The sequence below is a fragment of the Parus major genome, chromosome 17, assembly GCF_001522545.3.
Source record: "Parus major isolate Abel chromosome 17, Parus_major1.1, whole genome shotgun sequence".
Taxonomy (NCBI): Eukaryota; Metazoa; Chordata; class Aves; order Passeriformes; family Paridae; genus Parus; species Parus major.
In genome coordinates this window covers 4,291,510-4,311,807 of record NC_031785.1, presented here as the reverse complement: position 1 = coordinate 4,311,807, position 20,298 = coordinate 4,291,510, and the positions used below count along the sequence as shown (strand labels likewise).

The window sequence follows — 20,298 nt, the reverse complement described above, 5'->3', positions numbered from 1 at the left end:
GGGAAACCCTCGTGACTGGTGATATATTTTTTTTTCCCTCTCTGGAGCAAACATGAGCTCATAATTTTAATTTTTTTTTTTTTTTTTTTTTTTTTAATCTCTTAAAGGAAAAAAAATAAAAGAGAAACCCCGAGGAGCGGCATTCCCGGTTGCCTTTATCCAAGCGGGGGCAGCGGGACGGCACGGATGCTGCACCGGGAGCCGCGGGGCCGCCGGGGCTGAAGGCTCCCGCTCGCAGCCTCCTCTTCCTCGGGTGCTTTTCCCTCCCTCCTCCTCCTCCTCCCCCCCTGCATTTCCTCCTGCACCTTTAAGAAGCCCATTGCCGCCGGTGGGATGGTGTGTGCTAAAGCTGCACAGAGGAAGTTACGCAGCCGGGATCAGGCACGGAGATAAAAGCTCCGATTGTGATTGAAAGTGAGAGCAAAAGGGATTTCAGCCTCGGCATTAACTTGCGAGGGGAGCGGGGATTGCACAAAGCTCCCCCGGCCATCTGCCCTTGGGGGCCGGCGGCGCAGCGCCTGCCCGCCGGGCTGGGCAGGGCAGGGCTGGGCTGGGCAGGGCTGGGCAGGGCTGGGGGTGTGTTTTGGGGTTCCCCCGGCCCCGAAGTTCGCTGCTCCGCCGGGAGCCCCGCGCCGCAGAGCTCCCTGCCGGTAAGGACCCGCAGCGCCGGGCATGGGGGGAAAGCGGGGGCGGAGGGGGGGGCGGGCAGCGCCGGCATCTGCCCCAGCCTCGAACGCTGCGTGTCCCCCCGCGCCTCCCAAGTTGTTCCCACGCTTTCCTGGGGTGTCCCGCTCTCTGTCCCCCTCCCCGGAACATCCCCGTCTCCCCGCCGCCGGATGAGGTTTATTTTCCCACTTCGGAGTTTGAGAAGCCGGGGGGCTCCCCCAGCCCGGCTCACCCCGCCCCGCCGATCGCATCCCCGGTCCGTGCAGCCCCCCCAAAGTCCTTTCGTGGAAAAGAAAGCGGGGAGGATGGGGCGGAGCGGGAGCGGCATCGGGTTTTGCCGGGAACCGCGAATCCATCAGGGAGAGCGGCGGGATGCCAGTGGGATTTCCAGGGTTTCGGCTGGGAGCCGCGCAGCGTTATCGCGGGGTTCGGGCTCCCGGACCCCCGAGGGTGTCCCCAAATTCCGTGTCCAGGGCGCGGGGAAGGGATGGTCAGCACGAGAAAGAGGAGAACAACTCCAGCTCCATGAGCGCGGGGGGAGAGCGCAGAGTTCATGGGGAGAGCAACACTTCTGAGAGAAAATTAAAAACTCCTTCATTGAGTTTACTTTCTGCTCTTAATCTGAGAGCAGCTCAGTTGTTGCTCAGTGTTGTCCTTTTATTTCAATAGGGTGTTAATCCAATAATAAGAAAAAAACCCAGAGCCAGCTAAGTCAAGACACAATCTAATTTTGTGTTTTTAATACTCCGGCTATCAGTCCCCAGTGAGTGCTGAGTACTCTTCAAAGAGAACAAAGAGCATTGATTCTATTTGTTCCCATGAACTGCAGTTTCTTAATAATATCTATCAGGTGAAGATTTATTTTCTAAGAACAAAACCAAATCAAACAGGGTGAAACCTTTAATCTGGGGAGCCTCTCTGCCCCGTTTGCAGTATGTTGGCTCATTCCAGAGCAACACTCCCAACTATTTCTGCAAAGAGACTGGACTGGCTGAGGGAGTGTTGAGCCACAGACTTCGCCCCAAACCCACTTGCCTGGCTGATGGTCTGACAGTAAATGCATTTTTCCAGCAAATTTTCATTTCTCTGGGAATCTGTGACATTTAGCCAGCATAACAAGACACTAATAGATATTATAGATCCTTTCTACCTGGGTTTTTCCCTGACAGCCGTTCAAGTGCAAGATATAATTGTTGAGGCTGTGAAAATAGATCCATGAACTTAACAGCACTGGAGTCCTCATTAAAACTACCCTGCTTGTTTTCTACACAATACTGGAGTCTCTCACTCTCTGCTGTTATCAGGCACTTGGCAGTGACCAGTTTGATGTAATAATTAGGAACTGACTTGTTATAACTGAAAAGACAGCTCTGATGTAAGTAGGACTTATAAACACTGTGTCACACTGGCTTATTATTTTTACTACATTTACTCATAATACAAAAATAGCAGCCAGTCTATTCTTTTTCTGGGAGTTTATTCAGGTCCAATGCAGCTATAACAGGCTCTTCGTTGAGAGCTGGCAATGAAGCATGAGAGACAGCTTCTCTTTTCTGAACTCATTCATCTCAATCAGCAATCTTTCAAGCAAAAAGGGGGAAAAGGGGAGATGGTAGCAGAGCAGTGTGAAGCCCCTGAACATGGATCAATGCATCTGTTAACCTGGAGTTTCAGAGCTTTAGTAACTGAGCTTCATGAGAAAGCAAATGCTAAGCATGCTGCTGAAGTAGATATGCCTCAATTGTGAAGGAAAAGTTGGGGAAAGAAATAGGAAGGGAATTATCCAAAGGTAAATTTGTGTTCTGGATATGTGCCTCCCACCTTCTAAGATGAGATCTCCCTCCTGAATCTAATACTGAGAGAGGGTTTGACTTTTTCCCCCTCCCCGCTACGGTTCTTTGTCATTTTGTTTTGTAATTACTTACAATTTTTATAGCTCTACTGGAAAGACAACAAAATTGCAGAAATGTTGTTCTAACCTGAAAAGAATACTGGGAAGGTCATTGCTCTTTGTATTAGGTGAACCTAAATGTTATTAGGACTTTAATTTGTTTTTTATTAAATGTTATTGTTCAGATAAATCATATGTGGGGCTGCTGGACAATGTATCTGTCTCCCCAGCTGTCTTTTTTACTTGTTTATCTTTTTAGGACTATCAATTTGTCTGTCTATCCCTACTCTGTCTGCATATTCCCCATCTTCTAATGACCCATAGCTGCTTCTTGATATTATTTGAAGACCCATTACAGCTCCTGTTGAACAGCTGCTGTTGCAAAGCAGATACCTTAAATTGGGCAGCGCTCCTTCCCTTCTCCCAGACAGCAGAAAAGCCATAAGCATCTTACTATGGATTGATTTTTATTAAAGTTGTATATCTCCCTGTTACAAAAACCTGTCTGGTGGCTTGGCAAGCCCAGCTGAGGGCTCTGCCTCCTGAGGGACCCCTGTTTTTCTTGCTCCAACTATCCCCCCTTGCTCCCACCTAATTTGTCTTCCAATTTCTTGCAGGTCCCTCGTGCTGATGAGCTCTGCCTTTGCCCTGACCATGGGAGAGAGAGGAGCTCTCAGGTAGTCCCATGGCTTGCAGCTGAAGGCTTTGGGAGGTTGGTGCTCTGTTGCCAAAAGGCAGAACTGGACGGGAATCCTCACCACCACCACAGGACACAGCAGGAAAATCCAAGGCCAGCCCTTCCAAGGCCACCCCAGTGACCACCCAGCACCTGCTGGGACCACCACGGACCTGGCCACCGGACCTGTTCGAGCTGACACAACCATCCTTTGGGAAAAAGGAATTTTAGCTCCAAGCAGTCTCTCTTGTCAGAGTAGTACTGATGACCAGATGCTCTATTCATTTTATATGCTAATGTTCAAACACCCCAATAATTAAGGCAGACAGAGTTTAAGACACTTTCCACAGTGACACGTTTGGAGCAGAAGGTTGAGGAAAACCTGATCCAGCACCATCTCACGGCCTCTCTAATTTACTCCTATCAAATTTCATCAGCAACTCAGAACTTGATCTTTGTATTGATTGACTGGAGTCACCTCTAGATATTTTCATGCTGATTGGAAGACCTTTCGTACAATAACAGGGGGAAAAATGAGGTTAAGGAAGACTTCTGACCACTGATCAGCAACTCTGGCCAAAACTTTCCCAATCAAGTGAATTGCAAAGTTGGCTTCTGTGCCGAGAGGAACTTTCCACATCCAGATCCAGCGTGCAGAGTGGGATCATCCCTGTCACTGCCTGGATCTCCTTCGACTGGAGCATTTTTAGATGAGGAGTTTCCATGCTGATCCCGAGAGCCACCCCTAGCTCAGTAGCCGCCCTCCTCGGGACTCTTGGCACTGCCCTCGCCCAGGGATCCAGCGCTTGGCCACAGCTGCCATGCTCTACCTGGCTGCTCTCCTCGTGCACTGCGTCCCCCTGGCCATGGGACAGTATGACATTTGCAAGTCCTGGGTGACCACGGACGATGGCCCCTCATGGGAGTTTTATGCTTGCCAGCCCAAGGCCATGAGGATGAAGGATTACGTGACTGTGCGGGTGGACCCGGCAGGAATCACTTGTGGGGACCCTCCAGAGAGGTTCTGCACCCATGTAAGTGTTTCCCTCCTTATTTGCTGGCTTAGAACAGACTCTGCTGGTGGCTGGAGGCAGTGTCCAGCCCAGGTGCCGCTGTTAGGGTGTTCTGGGTCGGGGTGGCCACGGTGGCCACTGCCTGGAGCTCTCAGCCTGCAGAGCGGGGAGCAGGTGCCCTGCCCATCCCAGGGCTGTGCCAGTCCTGCAGCAGGGATGGGACATGCCAGGGGGAGGGCAAGGAAGAGCCAGGGAGGGCTGAGCAAAGTCCTGGGTGAGGTCTGGATTTTGGGAAAGCTCTGCCCCTGCAAGCACACAACCTGAGCTGCTCCTCTACTTGCTGAAGTGTGGGTGTGCTTGCCAGTCCCATCCCAAAGGGTTGCTCCAGCACTGCTGGGATTTTATGGGATGTGGGCAGATGGTCTCAGTTTGAGGCAGGGTGAAGGGCAGGGCAATGGGGTAGTTTGGCCCCTGCACACCCACAGCTCTGGCAGTTGGTCTGACAGCCACAAATTTCACTAAAGCTCCTGAAAATGTGCATCTCCCTCTCTTATAGCCTTCACATGAAAGGGCTTTGTGGACAGACATTTGCCCTTGTAGTTAAAATCTTTAACTTATTTTCTCTTAAATATTAATCATTGCATTTCATTCCGTGCACCACAAAGCTCAGCAGGAACATTTGATTTATAATTCACAAGGCTTTACATTGTTAAAGTGTTCAGGGGTCAAAGCAAAGAGCAAAACAGTAATGCCCCCTCCCAAAGGTCCTCCAGGAGTGGTCCAGGCACACATTTATGGGACAGACACCAAGCCAGCCCATGCTGGCAGGGTTTCCACTGGGCTGAGCACTGGACTAAGAGTGTCTTCTAAAAGAGTATATTATTCTTTCATTATAATGAGAAGTGGAGTTCTCCCTCTGAAACATTGCAGGGAGTCCCATTTTCTATTGCCAGTGATACCCCATGCCTCAGTTTGCCACTGAGAAAATACCCTGGGCCCAGCCAGTCAGGGCACCTCTTAAAAATCCAAGAGAAAAATGCTCCTTCAACAGCAAGGAATGCCAAACATTTATGATCATCAGAACACGCTGCCAGTAGTTACCCAGTTCCCTCCAGCCTAAGGGCTCTCATTAGTACCAGGGAAGACATTTCCACTAATTCCAGATAAGTAGCAGCTTTCCCTTTTAAAAGATCGTTTGAAAAGAAAGATTAAGTCCAAGGTTGCAAATAAAACCGTTAACTATTGATGGGTCAGTCTGTATTTCCATTTATCTGACTGTCTGCAGAAGGATTAAAAGGAGAACAGCAGATTATTTCCCACTACACTCGCTGCAGCTCTTTGCAAACCCTCTCTGGTTAAGAATGCTCCAGACTTCAGCTCCACTGACCTCCAAGGAAGCAAAAGACACAAACTGCAATCAGCTCTTTGCATCTCTTGATTCAGTCAATACTGAGCTGAAATCATTCTATTCTGGGCACCAGCACTATTTCCTTGTAGCATACGCCTGCCATGTGCTGTAACACTTGCAAACACCGTGTACAGCCGTGAATGAGAGCTACACAAATGCAAAACATGGATTTGCCTTCCTGTCCCTGCCTCACCCCAGCCTGGCCTGGCTCTCGCTTCCCAAAACAGAAACCAATGCTCATAGCAATGTCCCTGAGCAATTCCCTGGTGAATAATCAAGCTAAGAACAGGAATAATATATTGCAAGGTATTTTTTAGATTTTTTGGGGTGGGTTTGTGAAATATCACTATATTCATGGCCCTTTCTCCCCCATCTTACACCAGTGCTATTCTCTCCAGAGGACTAAAGAGTTACAAAAGCGGAGCAGAGGAAGAGAAGCCCTGCTGAGGTGAGCAAAGAGCCCACCCAGCACTCAGAGCACAGAGTAGGAGGTGGCTGCAGGAGAGATCCAGGCTCCAGTACAGCCTTAGCACCGGACTGGTGTGGGCTGGGAAGCCATCAAGGTAGATTTTCACTACCTCTGTCACCGAGAATGACATGTGGCCACTTACTGCTGAGCATCCCCTTATGGTCAGCGGAAAGTGGAATCAGCAAGAAATGGTCCTTCCATCGCCGGTGCTGGGTGGTGACTTGACACCTATCGACGTGCAGGGGGAGGGAGCCGAGCCCACAGAGGATGTGAGCAGAGTTCTGCTCCCCCTGCACTAAGGAAGTGCTGGACAAAAATCGATGTTTCTGTCCACAGATCGTTACAGCCTCCGAGCCCCGGCCCTCGCTGCCAGAAGGGAGGGCGAGCAGCTCTCACAAACCCAGGGCAGCTCCTTGCTGCCAACCTGCTCAGGTGCCTTTTGGTGTCCTCTTATCCTTTCTCTTCAGGTTTTAATTATTTCCTTGTAACAGGTGGGTTCTCATAGGAGCCTGGTTTTCCAGCAGAGAAGTTCTTACGGTGACTGTATTGCTTTCTTAGGTGTCTTTCAAAACAGCAGGGGACTGTCCGTGCAGTTAAACTCGCGTTACTCAGAATTAAGCGCAGCCCAGCGGGGCTCCTGCCCTACTCCGACAGCTGCAATCAAAACTGAAGACACACAAACACCCCTCCATGCTCAAGGCAGCCAGACAGGAGTTAGCTGCACCATATCCCCAGGCAGGGCAGGCGAGGAGCAGAGTCTTGGTGACAGTCAGGACCTTGGCAGACAGCGAGTGCAGCCTGCGAGGCTGCCCAGCCCATGGGATCCTGCACTGCCCTGCCACAGCTCCAGCAGTGCTCACAGCACTTCTGCACGAGGAGCCTTCAAGAGATGGCAGGAATTATTTGGAGGACCCTCCTTGGTGTTTTGTAGCAATTCTGGTCACATCTGGCTGCTTCCTTCTGATTGGGAAGCGTTTTGCTGCTTATTAAAGTCAAGGGTTTTGCTTTTTCCACAGTTTCTAAACCTGTTCCTATTCATGTCAATGCCTTCCTGGCAGGGTCACCTGAAAAATGAATTGTACTTTACCTCCTGGCAGGGTAGGGGGAGTGGTGGGAGCAGGAAGACAGATGGATAAGTAAATAAAAGCCTGAATGAAACTGAAAGTGTGACTGAAGACTAATAGCGAGCAGATCTTTTAAACCAAGGGTGTCGAGGGAGGGGTGAGACTTCAAAGATCACAGGCAGGGCACGGCATGGAGCAGCTGAATGTGCATTTCAAAGGAGAAGGGTTTGCAGGGCAGGCCCAGCTGGGAAATGGCCAAGCTGCACATCCCCATGGGGCAGAAAGGAGATGTGGTGTTCCTTCACCTTCCCACCCTCCTGGGCAGGAGGAGGAGGAGGCTGGCACAGCTGCTCCCAGGTGCTGAAATGCTCTGAGATGCTGAAACACTTCTTTGATACCGAGCAGGGACCTTTGGGAGTTTCATTTTCAAGCGTCAGCATTTTGCACACAGGATAAAAATTCCTCAAGTTTTGTGGGGAATTCACACATGGGGCGTGCAGTGGGGAGTGAACAAACACCAAAGCCCAGTCCCAGCTCCTTGCTTTCCTCAATCACTTTGGAAAGCTCAAGGGCTTTCCAAATCATTCCAGCACAAACCAGGAGAGGTGTCCATAACAGACGCTCCTTATGGGATGGTTTTGCTGCTCCTTGACATCCCAGCGAGAGCACAGGGAACCCACCTTGCTGCAGGAATGGGAGCCCTTTTTCCCTCACAGAGGTGTTGAGACAGTATTTCATGTTCAGACAACACTCTCTGATGCAGGGCCGTGCTCTCAGCCCATATTGATGGGCCAGGGGTATTTTTATTTGGCGTCAGCATTGTTTCATCAGCTAATAGAGCTTGTTGACTTTGGCACGGGTACATGAAAGGAAAAGGTTTTATTTATTCATTACACACGCAGCTAAATTGGATGTTTAGTTTAGTTCTTAGCTAAACTTTTCTGAATGACATGTGGTTATAAGGCTTGTACTAAAGGACTGTTTCTCCTGTGGACTGGGTGCTAAAACTGGAAAAAGCAGACAAACCTTTGGGCTAAGAAACCCTTTTCCCTGCACTTTTAGCCCATCTCATACAGCTCTACCCATCTGTATCTTCGTACACCTGTTTAGGTTCAAACAAGGGATTGTGGGTTTAGAGATGATTAAAAGCCAAAAGTTTTTAAAATAAGAAGGGAAAAAGTATTGCATTTTTAAAGATGCAGCATGTTCTGGTGGTTAAAGGATGGATTCATCCCTTCTGGTACCCTGAGCAGAGACCCACAGCCCTTTCCCAGCCCACCAGACTTCTAGCTGGTTTTGAGCAAAACCAGGGGGCAAAGAACGAGGTATTCTCAGCCTTTTGAATGCCCTAGGGATCAAGGACATCCTATGGGCTAAGCAGAGCCTGTGTACAAGTCCAATGGAAAATCCTTTCTAAGAAAAGCGGATATTCTCCCTCCTCCTTGAATAAATCAGCACTACCCACTGCTGGTTGCAAACCCATCCTTGGCTGTAGAAGAGGGAGTTGGAACTCCCCATTGCCCTTCATTGTAGAACTCATATGGCCCTGGGGATGATCACTTTGTCTTTATTATTTATATGAATTAAAAAATTCAGCAGCACGAGACATTCACTCTCTGCTGTCAGATCACCTGTGACACCCCTGGCAGCTTTGTAGGGAGGGAAAGAAGTGATTTCCTTTTCACAGCTGCAAAGTGCTAACAGCCCCTCTTCCCCCTCAAAGCCTCCAGACATTAAATGAACACCTGAAAACACTTTCCCTTTGAGGAAAGCCTGGGAAAGACAACTTGCTGCCATTTCCACCCAGAGGAAGGCTTCCCAATCCATCCCTTGCACCCATCCTGGTGATGGTTTTGAGTGTGGGAGAAAGGGCTGGATTTGTGAACTTTTGGTTCTGTTCTCACCCTTAATCACTCCTCAGCATCAGGGTTGCTGCAGAGGGCACTGTTTGAAGTCAGGATCAGTGGCTCCTTGCCTTTGGGGCCAGACCCTTGGGTTGTACATTATTAGCTGCTCAGCAAATTACACACTGCTCTTCTGCCACTGAGGCTACTTCAGAGTGCAGCAGGATCTCGGTGTTTTAAAAGGAAAGGCTTCACAGAAAAGTGAAAGAATACAATTCAGCTTCAAATTAGAGAGTGCTGAGCAAACAGGATTTTCCCTCAACAGCCTGTAACAATTTCCTTAAATGCCCAGTTCGGGATTCATCTTGTTGTAAAGTGGGATGCTACTCCCCAAACAAGGATCATTTCCACTTGCTGATGGAAAAGACACGGTGATAAAAATGAAGCTGTCAAGTAAATTTAATTGGTACAGTAAGCAGAAAGTTTTCCCCTACCTTGAAGGTGTTCAGGAAGAGTAAACTACTTTTGAGAAAAGATTTGCTCTTCAAAGGAAACAGTGTCCAGATGGAAAAACCAGAAGAGAATGGACTGAAGACTTGCTGGGAAGTGTGGCCAGAGTTGGGAGAGCAGTTCTTACAGCAGCTCCAGGTACCACAGCTTTTGATAGGCAACTTTTGAAGCCAAAGGTATTCAGGGAAATCCTTCCTATTTATGTATTTTTAAATCTGCATTGTATTCTATAGCATAGATATGATTTTCCAATAAACTTTAAAAGGATTTCTCCCTACAGAAAATCCTGTCTGAGTGGGAAGAAGTGCTCTCCTACCACACTCTGGTTTCCCCGAGTCAAATTCCAGTTCTAACCTTAGTTTCAGATCCCAAACCATCCTTTTACCATCAGCCTTTTGAGATGTGGAGCTTCAGCTAACCCAGTTACTCAGGCAGTTCAACACAGAGAGCAGGTTTCTGTGTTGGAAAACACCAAAGAGACTTTTTCCTCCCCAAACTGCACAGCACTGCTGGGTCACCATTCTGGATGTGTCTTTGGGGAGAAGCTACTGCCTGCAAAGCCTTGGCAAACAGCAATTTGGACTTCCAGCCTTCACCCCAGGTAGATGAGCCATCCCCTGCAGCCTCAGACATGTCTGATGAGGTTCCCACTTGTTCCCCCTCTTCCAGGCAATGCCACCAGCACGCCCAGAGGGGACAATTGCAGCAGTGACCCTGCTCCCACCCTGCTCCACTGCCCTGCCCTGTTTGGCACCAGTTCTGCACATCTGCTCTGTGCTCCCCATGGCCAGGCTTAGGGGAACCTCTGCCTTTTGGCTCTGGGGGGATTTCTGCCTTGGTCAGCTGTGGCCAGGCAGGCTCCAGCCACAGGAGGGCCCTGCCTGGGGCTGCTGGCCCAGGAGCTCAGGAGAGTCACCAGGCTGGCTCCCACCCATGCAGGAGCCTCTCCATGCAGGAGCAGCCTTCCCTCTGCTCCCCTCTGGAGCAGCTCCATGCACGGTGCCACCACTGCAGCCTCTGCATGCCCCAGAGCAGTGGCTCCATGCTGAGCTCCACGGGGATGCTGCCACCACTGTGTCCAGTCCTGCCTTGACACTTCCATGTCCCAAAGGGAGAATCAGCACGGATTCAACTGGTTTCTGTTCCAGCCAGAGGGTTTGTAACTCCCCATCTGCTGGCTGAGTCAGCTGCTTCAGCTCTGTAGTGCTGCCAGTCTGGAGGTTTGGGGAGCCCTGTCTAAGGAGAGGATCACTGTTGGGGTCTCAGGGACAGCCAGGACATGGTTTGGGCTGACACAACTCCATCCAAACCTCTGACAGGCACCTGCTGAATTGTTCCCCTGACACAGAACATAAAGCAGCCAAATGCTTTGCACAAAACAGCAAAGGCAGAGCACTTGACACAGCAGACAGACACAGGAGCCCTGATCAGAGGGTGGAGTGGGCTCAGGGGTATCCATTACCCAGCTGTAGCCCCTCCACAGAGGCTCTGGGGAACATCTGCACCTCCATTTGACGAGCACAGCAGAACCTCCTCTCCCTCCCCTTTCCCACCCCCGGGCTCTGCATCCTGCCCTCCCCCATTCAGACTATCAGGGCCTCTCTTAGAGAATAAATTATTAATAGCGGTGTAGCGAGCCTCTCTGCAAAGGCTGCATGTATTGAGCTTACGAGGCGCACAAGCTTTTAGAGAGCAGGACACTTTTCCTACTTCCTAAGCATTTTCTTAGTCCTGAATCAATAATGCACTCGCAGCCCTGCACACAGGTCGCTGCTGCTGTGCTCCTGCTGCTAGGGGCTGCGGACACAAATACATCTCTGTAGCAAGATGCAAGGGCTTAATAATCTGGCAGGGAAGGGATGGGGCAGAATCCAAGCAGCTTAATTTGTAAACAAGCTTCAGGGAAGTGCCCTGGGAAGAGCAAAGCCTGCAAGTGCCTGGTACAGAAAGTCTGAGTTTGGAGACAAGCTAAAAATCAGTCAATGTGATTAAACTGCTGCATTTTTGAATGCGTGCCCGTGGCTGCCAGCTGAGGAGTGCCTGGTTTATCAGCCTCTGATCCCAGGCTCCAGGTCACCCCACAGCCCCCAGTGCCAAAGGGGGAGGTTGAGGGGTGCAGCAGGCAGGGAGCTGGGGGTGGAGGTGAGCCCGGGGCAGCAGGAGGGATGGGGTTAGAGCAGCTCACCGGGGGATTAGCAGTTCACAAAGAAAGAGCTGCTCAAAAATGATTCCATGGGAGGCCGGGCTGCTGCGGGTGGTGTGTGTGTATCCCCAGCACAGATGAGATTATCTGCTTAGGAGTGGAATTTTCCGGGCAGTATTAACCCTTGTGCTGCCCCCAAATCAGCTGCACACTCGGGACAGGGCGCTGGGCAGCGGATCCTGCTGCCAGGCCATCCCAGGGCTTTGGAAATGGAAGTGCTGCTTCCAGGCCACTCTGCAAACAGCGTGCTTGGGGCCCTCCTCAGAGAGGTCACCCGTGGACTGGGCTGGTTACAGGCTGAAGGTTGAAATTCCTCTTGTAACCAGATTTTCTGTTTCTGGCTTAGCCAGAGTGGGCGTGAGGGGATTTGTGTCGGTGCAGGAGCGGTGCTGGCTGTGTTGTGAGGGTGGACAGGTGACTCGGGTCAGCCCTTGTGTGTGAAAAGCTGTATCTCCCTCTGCATCCTCCCTTTGTGGAAAGGATGCTTCCCACCTGGGTGTCACCCTTTTGCCGAGGCTGTGTCATTTATGGTGCAATGACCAGTTCAGACCCTTTCCATGAGGTGCTGCCAGACCACAGGGAGAGCTTCAGACAGAGTGTGGGATGAGAGCAGAGATTTCCTTCAGCCTCACATCAAGGCTGGGTGAGGGAGCCACTGCTTTGCCCTGCTGCAGGTGCCTGGGGGATTTCTCAGGAAAGGTGGAGTCCTCAATGCCTGGTGAAGCCCAGAGCTGCTCCTGAAATCCCTCCCTGCCTCAGTTTCCCCAGCTGGAGATAGGACATTGCCCTGCCACCAGCCCACCCTGTCTGGCACTGTGATGTCTCCCCAGGGCTGGTGGAGAGAAGGGCACAGCGCTGAGCCTGGATGAAATACAAACAAGATGCTTCTCGAATTCAGAGCAGGCTGGAGGGGGAAGGGGAAGAGCAGCCACGAGTAGGGCTTGAATCTCTTCTCTGGCGGAGAGACGGGCCCAAGGGAGCCCGAGAGCCTTGAACGAGCGGCGCTGCTCGGTGAATGAGTATCTGCTTCAGGCCAAAGGGAAGAGGCAAAACAGCAAAATGTCTCTCTGAGCGCGTCCCGGTGTCTCGGCCGGAGCCGGGGTCGGTTCTGCTGACTCACGCTCGGCCAGGCCCCGCACGCAGGCCCGGCCTGTCCTGAGGCCTCGGCCAGGGGTCACCTTGTGCTCGGACAGCCCCGGATCCGGCAGGAACGGGAAGGAAGCGGAGGAGCGATCAATCCCCCAAACCACGGCCGGGGAGGAGATGGTGGGTGTGACATTCGGCTGAGCCAGAATTAGCAGCAGATCTGTGGAGGGACCCCATTTCCACCCTATTAATAATTCATTCCAGCTCTGCCTATACCTGCTCATAAACAGCAAACAGCTTGTTAGCGAGGATGGTTTTCTCCCCTTTTGCTGTCTCTGCCTTAATAAGAGCCCCTTGCAGATGGCTGGGGGAGGGAGGGGGCAGGAGAAGGACACATGAGCGAGCACGACACCCCACCAGCCCTCCCGGAGCTTTGAATCCTATCCTATCCAACCCATCCCGAGCTGCCCTTCCCCTGCAGAGATGAAGCTGCAAAATAACCCCTCACCAAGGCCCAGGTGCCTTGCCAGAACCTTCCTACCCACATGGGCCACCTCAAAACATCCCTTTGGAGGGGTGCTGGGAAGAGGAGGGTGATGCCTGGGGGATGTGCAGATGAAGGTTTTGCTGGAGCATTCCCGAGTGGCTCAGGCAGCCCATGGGAAAACTGTACCTTCCATCTCCTATCTTATGAGACAGCTCCTGTCTTATCTAAAACATAGAGAGCTTGACCAAAGATGTCATTCAAAAACAGTAACAAAAAAAGGTAGAAAATACAGCATCTTGAAGAAAGACTCCCCAGAGTCTCCACAGCCCAATGCTGTGCTGCTGGCCCCATTAGGGACCGCTCCCTGCACACTGACAGGCATCCCAAAGATGTTTTCCAGGTTCAAGTCACAGCTGTGCAGTGGGGAAAGGTCATGACCCACTTGGGGGAGCAGAGGAATCAGTGCAAGAAGAGTGGACCTGGCCAGGCAAATCCCAGTGTCCCCCCATGTCCCTCAGAGGAGAGCACAGACCTTCACCTGGGCTCACAGTGAAGGGGATTTGTGGGGCTCTTTGGCACAAGAGAGGCTTTATATTCCTCCTGATCCCTCTCCCTGCTCCCAGCCCTCTCTGCCGTGAGTTATGCCACTTGCCAGCTGTTGGAAATAATCACTATAAATTAATTATGGTTGTTTCACCCCTCTGATCCCTCCCAGCCCATGAATAGAGTGAAAATTAATTGTCAGAGAGTATTTCCAGCTCTCTTAGAGTCCCACTCTGGCCACTGGCAGGTTACAGTTTATGCCCTAAAGCATAAGATTTAATTACTCACAAATGTTATTTTTGATCATAAAATCACCTTGTCTTGTCATAAATCCAGACAGAGCAGTTGAACCCTCAGATAAGGAGCAGCAAGAGTGAAAACACCCTGAAATGTCATTAGGATGAGCCTGTGTTTTCTCCTGGGTAAACGCAATTCTGTTTGGGAAGCAGCATCACATCCTGGAGTGATTATTGGAAGAAAAGCCAAGGAAGTCTCCCAATACACACATCACTCAGGGTGGCCCTTGTCAGAAATTTGTGTTGCAGAAAATAAGTTGAACTCTGTGTCACTGGGGAGGTTGAGGGGGGTTGGCAGTGGAGCTGGGTCAGGCACCTTCCCTGCTCAGCAAGTGATTTCCCCGTGCTGACCAACACCAGAGCAAACCCAGAGCCCAGCCAGGAGGGAACAGAGATCCCTGTGAAGCTTTGGCATCATCAGGAAAGCTGAGGCAGGGGATGGAAGGGAAGTGAAGCCCCACTGCTCAATCTCAGTGGGAGCTGGGGACACTCAGCACAGTGTAAATGAGGAAAGAAAATGTCCTGGCAAGGTCATTTCAGCTCCCATCCCGCAGCCAGTGGAGCCAGTGGATCCAACGTGCTGCTGGACAGGGGAAGGGAGAGGGGAAAATGAAACTTTGGGAGGAATGTGTTCCAGAAGATCCATGGGACAGGCAGGGATAGAATGGGCTGGCCCTGCTCCCCTCTGCAGGCTGGGGACCCCTGTGTCTCATGGCCACCAGCCCTGCCTGTGACAGCCTGGCTGCTCAGGGAAGGGGAGGCTGTAGGACACCTGCGGTGGCACTGCTCCACAGCGGGGACTTTGTCAGGACAGGAGGGATCAGGTGCACCTGGAGATTTTGCTGATCCCTATTTTTTTGCAGGATTTGGAGGAAATTTGATACCAATTTCAGGACTCGGTTGTGGCACGAGGAAACGCAGGGAATTTGTGAGCCTCATCTGCTGACCTTTGAGCAGAAATTCAAAGGCAGTGTTGTAGGTGTCCTGAGGGAATCAGAAGGGCCTTGGGTATCCTCAGGGAATCAGAAGGGCCTTGGGTGTCCTCAGGGAATCAGAAGGGCCTTGGGTGTCCTCAGGGAATCAGAAGGGCCTTGGGATGCTCCTGAGAGTGCCTCAAGCATCACAGCTGGATGGGGTAGGGGTGGGTGGGGACTACAGAGGGAATTTTGCCCTCCTGGGTAGAGGTTCAGACCAAGGTTTCCTTGGTCACAAGTAGTCCCAAGAAGAAGGGAAGGAGCTTCCTGTGCTGTCACCTGCTATTCCTGGCTCTGCAGACTTTTTTGGGGGTCTATCAAACAGCTCCCAGTCCCAACCAGCACCAGATTTTGCAGGAGAGCCTGGAGATACCCAAGAGAGCCAGTTCTTACAGGAAAAAAACACTCCAGAAGAAAGTACCCAAGAGAAACCCACACAACAGCACCAATCTTTGTTCAGAAGAAACACATTTAATTTTTCTTCTTTAATAAAAATCTTCCTAAAATATGCCAAGGATTTCCACTTCCCCACCCTCAATTAAAAAAGTACAAAGATTTTTTTTTTCCAAAACTCATCCAAGTTGATGAGACCTTGTCATCACTCTTACTAGGAGACTGTAATTAAAAACAAGTGGTCTCGGGGTGCTCTAGGTTTTAGCAGAGGCCTTGGCTTAAACACAATTCCATCAAGCAGAAGAGACCCCCAAATGCAAAGGAAATCCGGGAGGGGTCTCAAGACACCAAACAAATCACACCAGGTATGAGAGCTGTGATTGAGCATCCTTGACTGAGCAGTACAAACTCTCACATTATCTACTCATTTTTCCTTTCCAAATCTTGTTGAGGTTTTTTTTCCCCTTTAATATGATTATTATTATTTTTCTTATTTTTCTTCACTGTGCAGCTAGTGGTTGCAATTGCTTTCCAGCTTCCCTTTGGCATGAAGATCTGAAAGCTGCAGTCTTATTTCTGTGCAGCTTTCACCATTCACAACAGATGTCTAGTTTGTTTAAAATATTCAACAGCCTAATGATTAATCAAGCAATTGCATTTAAAAAAAAAATATAATTTTATGCTGTGAGGCTTAAAAATGGTATTATCTGCTAGCGAAAAAAACAAAAACATAAACAACTTTTGTGCTCATTAAGAGCCCTAAAAACCATCTGGGCTTTGTAAAACTGAGGCCTTTTGTTGTGGTTGGTTTCCCCCATTCCCCCATTCCCCCCCTTCCCAGCAAGGTGGGGAGCAGCTTCTCTGCAGCATCCTGGATTCTTGTCATTCCGCTTTGTCAGACCAATATTTAGTTTCTTAAGAAATCCTCCTCCTCCTCCTCAAGGAGCAAGTCTCTGCTGTCACCTTCAGAAAGTCCCTTTTGCAGCATTTCTGCCCAGACCTGACTCCAGGCACCAAGAAGAGACAAAAGCCAAGGGCTGGGTCAGCAGTCTCCAGGGCTGGGACACATTTCCAGCTCAAGAACTGGGCCCATGGGAGTCTCCTGAGTGCACCTGGATCAGGGCAACCCCCTGACCCAGGCTGGGGATGAAGAACAGCCCTTCCAAGGAGGATTCAGAGCCCCAGGATCTGAAGAGGGTCTAGGAAAGATTGGGAGCGCTCTTTATTATGAATTGTAGCGTTAGGACCAAAGATAATGGTTTTAAACTAAAAGAGAGCAGATTCAGATTAGCTGTAGCAAAGAAAACTTTCATAATGAATGTGATAAAATACTGGCATGGTAAAACCTCAAAGGTGGCGGATGTCTCATCCATGGAAACAGTCAAGGTCAGGTTGGATGGAGCTTTGAGCAGCCTGATCTAGCTGAAGATGTCCTTGCCCATGGCAGGGGGGTTGGACTAGGTGACCTTTAAAGGTCCCTTCCAACCCAAACCATTCTGTGATTTGGCTCACAGAGGCACAACCTTACCATGGTGCCGTTTTTTAGGACACCTTGTCCTCAATGAGGCTCCCATGGTTTGTCCCCTGGAGATTTGCCTTTTATGGCTGAGCTGGGGCTAAGCAAGGCTGCAACACTCTTTGGTACAACCCCAAAAAGTGCACAACCAGAAGAGCTGGAGAGCCTGAAATCTGCAATGTTTAGTTGCTGTGAGGACACTCACGACTGATTTAATAGCATGAGACTCAAAGTAAACTGGTTTATTTTAAGCTCGCTGAGACCAAGTTTGCCTGGCTAATGCATCCTGACTTTTAGATTGAAGACTTAAATATCTCGAGACTTTGGACAGATTCTTTGGAGGACACACGGCTTGGAGGAGGAAACCAGATTCAAAAATAATACCTGGAATTGTTTCAATAGTGCTATATCTGATCTTACCAGGACCAACGGAGCAGCCAAAATGTGGCCATCTGTTTCCGCTCCCCCCTGCCCTCCTGGCTAACTCCAAACAACCTCCCCAGCAGAAAAGGCATCGAGCATCCCACAGAGGAAGGACAATTCAATAAACCTAACCCCAAAAAGGAACACTTCATTTTAGCAGAGGAAGCCGTAGTGATGTGACTCACTCAGTGGCTTTTGAGGCACTCCCCCACCTTGCAGCGCTGTCACTTGGAGGTTATTTTTGTGTTTGTCCTGCTACAACCAAGCACCTCTTGAGCCATTTGTCTCCCCAGAGCATTGGGGTGGTTAAAGACACCTTTGGGGGTGCTGCCTGCTGAGCTGAGTGTGCTCCCCAGGCTGGGATTGTGCACCTCCATTCCCTGGGATAAGCATATGGCAGACAGGCAGAGTTTTCACTCTGCTTTTCCCTCCTCCTGACCCGCCAGGGACGTGCCTGGCCAGCCTCGTGAGGGGGATCATGCTTGGGCAGACCCAGTTGCTTCCCTCACTGCTCCAGGGAAATCTGTACCAGCTCTCATCCTGGCCAGCCTTTTCTGGCCTGAATAATGTTTCCTTATTGTGGTTTTATCGGAGTCCTTCGTTTAATTTGGCCACTCCAAAGAAAGCACTGATAGGAGCATCATGCACAGCCCTGGAGGTGGCCACAGTGGCCATGCTGGGGACAGCTCAAGTGGCAGATACTCAATGAGATTCATCTCACACCAGCTCAAGGGCTGTGGCTGCTGCACACAAGGAAAGGGAGGCTCATGGCGTGTCTCTTGCCAGGACAGCTCTGAGACACAGACTCTGCTCAGACAGAGCCACTGAGCAGCAAGGCAGGTTTGTTAGGGAGTTTTCTGCTGGCATCCCAAGCCAATTCTCCACCCTCCTTCAGACAACTGGTAAAAATGGACGTTGGGGATGGTCTTTTCAGGGCTGTCCTATTAAGCCATCTGTATGGCCACATTGACAGGAGGACCATACTGCAACACAATATGTCGCTTCAGCAGAGGAAACACACTCAGGGCCCCCAGCACTTCAGCTCAGGGGGATTCTTCTGCCTTTTCCCTCTGCCACCACTGTAAAGCTGCACTGAGAGGCAGCTCCATCCCCAGCAGGAAGCTGTGTCTCATTAGCAGAGGTAAACAATTCCTCTGAACGTGACGAGTCAGCAGAGCATATTTAATATGTCAATATCTCAGGGTTTTTTAATCCCTACTCCAGAACAGCTAGTTGTGGCAGGAGAGGACCCCCCAGCATGGCTCAGAGTCCCACCACAGGCCAGTTGGCATCTCCCCCTCTTTGAGGAGGTTGTGGGGTGCCCTCACCCCTCAACCTCACCCACCCAAGCAAGCCTGAGCACTCCACTGATTTCCCTTGCTCAGTTATCAGAGCTGCAAATAAACTAAACAAACAAACAAATCAATTATCCAGCTCTTTGCTTTTAAAACATCAACCCAAGCATCCATTTGAGTAACCTCCCTGCTGCAGGGTGAGCACCACACTGGAGCCCAGCAGCTCCAGTCCCAGCCCTTTCCTTCCAGCACACACAGAGGTGGCAAAAGCCACACATGGCCCAAGCTGAGGCTGTGACAGGAGGAACAAACCCCAGCACGGCATTTGCAGCTTCACTGCCAGGCAGGGGTGTGTCAGAGCAAGACTGGGTTGAAAACAGTTTGAGTTCTGACCTGTTTTATCCTGTGCTGCTTTCCCCAGCAGCCTTGTGCACACACACAAACAGAACATGTGCTGTATTTACGGGAGTCCCCTCGTGTCCCCAAGGCTGCCTCCCCTGCACAGAGCCTGCTTCTCACGTACAGATCAGTCACTTGCTGGTTGGTTTTCCCCCTGTGCTGACAGAGCAGCCCCCTGCCTTGTTCACATTGTGCTGCTCACATGCTGCTCCAGACACAGAATTATTTGTGTCCTCAGGAGTTTTCCAGGGTGCTGTGGCCTCCACTGACTTTGCAAGTTGTTTGCCTTCAGTGCACATCTCTGAGCTCTGAGGAGGCACCAAAGTCCCATTTTACAGACGTGGAGTGGAGAGCTCTGAGTAGTTTCCAAGACTTTTGGTTGCCTGGCTGGAGGTGGCAAAGCCCAGATTTTCCAAAGCATGTTGTGTTACTCAGAGGTTTCCACCTTCAAAGCACAGCCCCACTTGGCACCCAAGAGCATCCACACGTACAAGGCAGATCCCCTCTGCTGTGACTGGGTGTGCACAGGGCACCCCAAAAGCAGCTCACAGGCAGACTCCAAAAGTTCCCTAGGTCAAAGCAAGCCATGGAAACTTGAGCAGCCTCTTTCCACACCTGCAGCAGCCAGAGACACAACCAACCTGCTCAGATCCAGCCCTACACCTCATTTTTTGGAGCCAGTATCAGCTCCTGCACCCTGGCACAGCCCTGATGCTGCAGGAAGTCCCCAGGGCCAGGCAGGAACACACTGGTCCCACACATAGCACCTCCCCATGGCTTCCAACCATGCCCAAAGCACCCACAAACCAAAGAACACCCAGCTCGCTCTTACCTTGAAAGCTGCTGTGCTCAGGAGAGCCAGACCTCACTCCCCAGCAGGCTCCTCACCCCCAGACAGCAGCTCTGAGCAGCTCCAGCAGCTTTATCACCTCCTCCTGTGCCAGGTGCCTCTGCCTTGCTGAGAAGGTCCCACAGCAGCAGAGCCCACTGTCATACCAATCCCTCTCCCTCCCCAATCCTCTGCATTTTGATTCTGAGAGGGAGGCAAAGCGACAGCAAAGAGATGCTTCATATGCAAAAAAAGGATTTGCAGTGTGTTGCAGAGTTTTTTGTGGTCTCTACCTGCTAGAACACAGCCCTGC

General features: G+C 50.7%; 1 protein-coding gene across 1 annotated transcript in view; it reads left to right on the top strand.

Moving 5' to 3' along the window:
• Positions 1–201: 201 nt before the first annotated feature.
• The window catches only part of NTNG2 (netrin G2), a 46,643-nt gene continuing 26,546 nt past the window's right edge, over positions 202–20,298 (top strand). The window contains 2 exon segments of the mRNA XM_033518345.1: positions 202–650; positions 3,175–4,267. Of these exon segments, the coding sequence (XP_033374236.1) occupies positions 4,055–4,267 (213 nt within the window). The 5' untranslated portion in view covers positions 202–650; positions 3,175–4,054.